Below are 6,000 nucleotides of genomic sequence, written 5' to 3'. Positions count from 1 at the left end.
AGAACTTGACAAAGCCTACAACCGCACGTAGTGGTACTTAATTGGCAGACCTAGGCCTTGTCATACTGAACGAGCCAAGACCTCCGACAATCATTTACGACCTAAGAATTTGCCTACGACGTGGACATTTGGTCTGGGATGGCAAAATCGTGGCATAAGATGGCTAAAATCGTACAGTCGGGGCGGGCCTTTAGGTATACTTTATCAGACAGGGTTCCAAGCCTCCAGGGGTGTCACTGTTGATGCTAGCACAATATTAAGAGTGTAGACATGAAGACTGGTAATAATAATGACTATCATGACAGCTCATCTTTCTGAACATTGGACACAAATCGGCTTTCCATACTTTCTTTCAAAACAACTACAAAACAGCTTGATTATACCTCAATATTTCAAACATTCACACAGTAAATTCCACATATTGCACAGCTGGATTCTTATCCTTGATGTTGACCGGTCCACCAGCATTCCAGACAGGGACACACAAAACCAGCAGTGTTTATGTGTTTATTTGAATATGTGTGAAGTTATGGTAGATATTCCAAATGTCTCTGTGTGATCTAACCGCAGTTTGTTGACATTGAGACGCAAATATCACAATGATAGTCAATGCCATGCTCTGTACACACCAGAGACACTCGCTACAGTACAAAGAAGACGCTGACGTCAGTCACATTTCCAAAGGATGTCATACACCTTTGAGTCATAAGGCCAACACTCAAAGGCACTAATATGAAGACTTTCAGCACCCCTGTGAGATAAATACTACTTTCAGACTGCTTGTGTTCCTCTTAGTCTGACTGTAGAATGGAACATTGTTGGTGACAATAGAAACTTTGAAAGAAAAAAACAAGGTTTGTTGGTGGTGTCGTAGAGTTTGGTCATTTTGAGATAATGTGCACTATACTGTAGGTGCATTTTACACATACAAAGGCAACAGTTCAATCTCCAGGGGCTCATTGTTACAGTACAAAATAATTTGCCTAGTTTAGTCAACTTCTCCATCTTGAGAAAGTGTCCAATTCCCGGTTGTGAGGACATCTCATCTTAAAGCCACTCTTACCTTTGATATGAAAGATATCTTTAGTTAGTTGCTTAGAGTTCACCAGGTTAGGTCTCTCAGTAACAAGTGTTATTGTGCTTTGGAGAGTCCCGGGATCCATGTTAAAATTGTCTGTAACAATTATCTTGAGCCCTCTGTCATAGGTTATACAAATGTTGTTATAAAGCAACAGCTGCTAAAAGTCATACAAACAGCTGATATCAGCTGTCTGATATTTGACTACTTCAAGCTGCCATGACACAAGCAATAAGCTAGTGGGGACTGGGCACGACTTCATGCTTACAACTGCATTACCTAGTCCTTATGACAGACGGTTCAAACAAAGCCTATTCCTAAGAAAAGTTACTTCATCGAAACTTCAGGTACTCTGGCGTGGAGTAGTTGAACAGCAGGAAGTCCATGTGGTATAGGTTGTACAGCTTCTTCTGGTAGAAGGGGCTGATGCTGTGGAAGAACTGGGCAGCCATGTCTCCCGTAGTCCTGGTGCTCTTGGCTGAGGTGGGGAAGGTCACCTGGCCCCTCACCCCGGCCAGCTGCAGCACGTAGCGGGAGTCCTGCTCCAGCGTCTCGTACTTGCCCACCACATCATAGTGGATGAGGCAGGGGTGACACAGCGTGTGCACCCGCTCCCAGTGCTCGTTGAAGGGCTCCTCACGCTGCGTGGCCGGGTCCACCAGGTAGTACACAAATTCCTCAAAGGAGACGTCGTCACCCCGCTCCAGCGCCTCGGCCTGCGGGTCAGGCCGATGCTGGCGGATGATCTTGGTGCCATAGCGCTTGTGGAAAGCTGTGTTGTAGCTCCGTGTGAACTTGTTGCGGTAGGCCGAGACGAGCCGCTCAAAAGGCTCGCGCACAAACACAAACTTCAGGTAAGAGCGCAGTCGCTGGTTGATCTGGGAGGTGGAGTACTCAGAGAGGGTGCGTAGGTTGCCCGGCACGTGGGCCTCATTGGCGGGAATGGCGAGGGGGTCGCGGTGGGGGCCAGCGGCGCCTGTCAGGACCATGAGAACTCGTTTCCAGTTGGTGCAGGCCACCTTGGGCACGTAGCAGTAGAGCAGGCCATGCTGGTCGTCCACAATGATGTGCTTGAGGTCCTCAGGGATGAGGACGCGGCGCTTGCGCGTGTACGAGCGGCAGGCGTCTTCCAGCAGCTCCCGCCGACCCTGGTGGGTCACCTGCACTGCCGACTGCTCCAGCTACAGGAGAAGAGAGGAGAGGATTCAGTGAGTATTCCAGGTAGTGACATAAAAAAAACAGCTTGAATTTGTCTGAAATTCTGGTAGATGTCTCGTGTTGTTTGATCACAGTTTGTTTTCTTGAGGTGAGTAGAAAGTGAGATGGTTATGGCCGGGGGATACTTTATATCCATGTTACTGAACACATTGGCATATTTCAACAGGTTAACGCAGGAAGTTTCAACACTCATCAGATTGCAGAATGGGAGACAAGAAACTGGTCTACACAATACGGGAAAAAAAATATTTAATGAGGCTGAACACAAGGCTGGACAATCTACAAAGGGTTCTGGCCCCACAACAACCCCTAGCCGAAACACACTTCAAGTACATCCAAAATAATTGGATAGGTATAGGCAATGTTGTTGTAGCGCCACCTTGCCCGTATCTTGATTAATCAACAAAAGTATAATAACACCCTTGCTTTTCTCGAACTAACAACTTGCACTTGTATTTTCTTAGTAGCACTGGCTTTGCAGATAGTTTATTGAGGAGAAATGTATGTACTATGACATGTGGTCGTCTCACCTACATATCTTAAGATGGATGCACTAACTGTAAGTCACTCTGGATAAGAGTGTCTGCTAAATGACTAAAATGTCAAATGTAAAAATGAAGGTGGAAAGGGGAGACCTAGTCAGTTGCACAACTGAATGCATTCAACCAAAATGTGTCTTCTGCATTAAACCCAACCCTCTGAATCAGAGAGGCTAGATGGATGGAATTTTGTTTACATGTTGCTTATACCCATCCAATTCTTTCAGATTTACACAAGTGCCTTATTAGGGGCTAGGGGTTGTTTCTGTATGGAGCCATTTTCAACCCGAATATGGGGGGGGGAAAAAACACCCTTTCAAAAGTAAGGCTTGGACCTTCTCAGCCTATTGACATTAGGAAGTTACTTGCAGGGGCAGAAACGCTCCTCGCATTCCAACGTCACTTCATAGAATTCATTCTACACCTTGTCCTTACCCGCACAGAAAATTCATTCTGAAAAGGAGTTCGCTACGTGCTTATGTAATAGTATAAATGTCTGGGAGATTAACCGTAATAGGTATAATCTGTCCAAGAATGGAGCTAATCTCCAGAAAATTGAGAGTATGCGGAGAGGTAGAAAATAAGATGAAAATGTGTGCATTAGGGAATCTGCATCCGAGACGAGTATGTTCGTGCTGAATGACTCTGAATTACATCTTCTCTAAATGATCTTATTGTTTGTCAAACTTAAGACTTGATAGTTGAGTTTTGATAGTTGAGTTTTAATGACCCATTTCTCTCCCATGTGCACACACACTGTAGCTGGATGTCATAATCATATATACTGTAAATCTCTCCCATCGACACACCGTCAATACCAACACTACTGGTCAACCAGTTCAACTTGGCTTCCTTCCTGTACAAAACCTGTATTTACTCCTTCCATTTACTCAGCCAAATGCAGAGGCTCTCAGTTTGTGTCTGTGTCTGGTGGCATGTGGTCCTCTGAGCTGGTTTGAGAAGACACTGTTTACACTGAAAGCTCAAGGACACACTCAAGCAGGCTACAACGATGCCAACTCTGAGCCTTCACTCATTGTGTAGCTGGGAAGTTATATCTCTCTATAAAACACAATTTTGTCAAGCAGAAGTTATCAAGTAAAAACTATCACTTTATCTTTTGGCACCAGGTAAGCAATTACTTATCAATGTCATCCATTATCAATAACAGTGTAAAGACTATCTTATATGACAATCTTGAGTGTAATTAGTGGAGCAATATGTATTTGTATGGTACATACTCTTACCTTGTCGGCTACGACTGACCTCAAGTAGATGCAATGGGTTCCTCGTAAACCTAACATGCAAACCACACCGGGCCCCGTTGCTTGTGCAAGCGTTGTAAAATACATTTACACATACATATTATTCAACCATTTCACCCACACCACTCATGCGCGTGAACGAGCATCTGCATAGCCAAGCGCTAAAATACAACTTGGTTCTGTTAGACACACATGACGCGCTGCAAGTCCCGCCTCTCCCATCTTCTCATTGATTTTCAGGAGCATAAAACCCCACATGGATGAACGACTAATCATAGATAACTTACTAAAAACTCAGAGATCATAATTTGGAGGTCATATGAATTAAAGATTTTAATTGCCTATTTCAAAGTCATTGTTCGAATTTCGATATCACAGTTTGAGTTTGTGTTAAAAACAGTTTTAGGAGGTCATGTCATTGCCCTGTATTTTTTTTGATACCTTAAGTGTTCTTAAAATTAGAGAGGGCTTAGACTAGGTTTAGACTCTAGAGGGTTTAATAATCGGAGTACAGAAACACATGATTGACACCGATGAAGTGTGTGTCAGTCATGTTGGTGTCGGCAGTAGAGAGTAGAGAGAGTTACGCCGCTGCTGCACAAAATGCTGGTGCTCTATTGTTCATTAGGGGATATGTTTTCTTGGTCTTGGATACACAGAGTGATAGCAATACAGAACCTTCCCTTTATTCTATGGTTCTTCCCTTCTCTTCTTCTTTCTGGGAAACATGTTCTGGTTTAGGGATTGGCACTGGCAGCTCTTTCATCTCTATGTGAACAGGCGGATCATTCACCTTTCTGTTCTCTCCTGATCTCAGGGGCTCCTCCTCAGTACGATCATCATTCAAACTCTCTCTGCCTTCTTCTGTCGTCCGATCGATAAGGTGTGCTGAACGTGATACCAATTGGCAACATTCCTGTGTCCTCAGAGTGTTTTTCTTGAACAGGGACAGTGACTGTGAAGGTGACAGCATCTGGAATTCCCCTCTGGTAAATGCCCTGATCAGAAAGGTTTAAATCGGTAAGGGTGAGAGAAAGGTCTCCCTGTCGGTAAGTATCTATGATATTTGACCCAGATACCCTGTTCTAAAATCTAGGGCCATAGGTAAAAATGATCTCCTATGACAGACAAAACATTCTTCTGATCTTTTTCCAATAGACCTGTACCTCACTGTCAGGAGTAGGGTTGCAAAGAATCGGAAACATTCTGGTACATTTTCTGGAAATTCTCCATGGGAAGTTAAGCCCTGAAATTTGGGGAATTTTTTTGTGGGATACACATAAGGCAATTCTAGGTCTTTGGCATATTTTAATTAAACTACCCCCAGTTCAATAGAATTGCAACCCTCTGCATGCACAGTGCACTCTTCCATCACATGTACAGCCGATTCTCAAGATCTTGTACACTAATGAGATGCTATTGAGCCCACACTACTACACTGTCTGAGCCAAGGACTACATGCTTTCTGGTAAGTTATGATTATATTTAAAATGGCATACTAGATTTTTTTGTTAACTAGTAAATAGTTGCCTACAGCAAAGTGTGTTTAAATCATTTCTAACTTGTTAACAATTTCTGCTAGTTAGTTTTTGCTATCATGTGGATTTTAGCTTGCTTGAGCCTGCTAACTGAGGAGTGTTAATTCACCTGTTTCCATACATGTTTCATTTTAAAACATGTATCTTACAAAGGAGTTGTTTAATCTAACTGCTTAACTATTTATCTGTACATGGAATTGTATTTGGGGTTTTTTAACTCATTTTTTTCTAATCTTTACAGGAAAACGCAATGGGCACTATCTGATGTGTGGAGACATTTCACTGCAGCTAATGAAGGAAAAGCTGTGTACATTTCCAAATACTGTGCCAAATGATATGTGAAGAATGCAACAAAGATGCAG

At 43.2% G+C, this 6,000-nt stretch overlaps 1 protein-coding gene across 1 annotated transcript in view; it reads right to left on the bottom strand.

Annotated features, from left to right (window-relative positions):
- Positions 1–493: 493 nt before the first annotated feature.
- LOC112267636 (carbohydrate sulfotransferase 11) overlaps positions 494–6,000 on the bottom strand; it is a 29,354-nt gene continuing 23,847 nt past the window's right edge. Inside the window, exon 3 of the mRNA XM_024445837.2 lies at positions 494–2,259. Coding sequence (XP_024301605.2) covers positions 1,411–2,259 — 849 coding nt within the window. The 3' untranslated portion in view covers positions 494–1,410. The remainder of the gene's footprint in view (positions 2,260–6,000) is intronic.

The sequence above is a fragment of the Oncorhynchus tshawytscha genome, linkage group LG02 (assembly GCF_018296145.1).
Source record: "Oncorhynchus tshawytscha isolate Ot180627B linkage group LG02, Otsh_v2.0, whole genome shotgun sequence".
Taxonomy (NCBI): Eukaryota; Metazoa; Chordata; class Actinopteri; order Salmoniformes; family Salmonidae; genus Oncorhynchus; species Oncorhynchus tshawytscha.
This window is presented reverse-complemented; position numbering and strand designations above follow the sequence as displayed.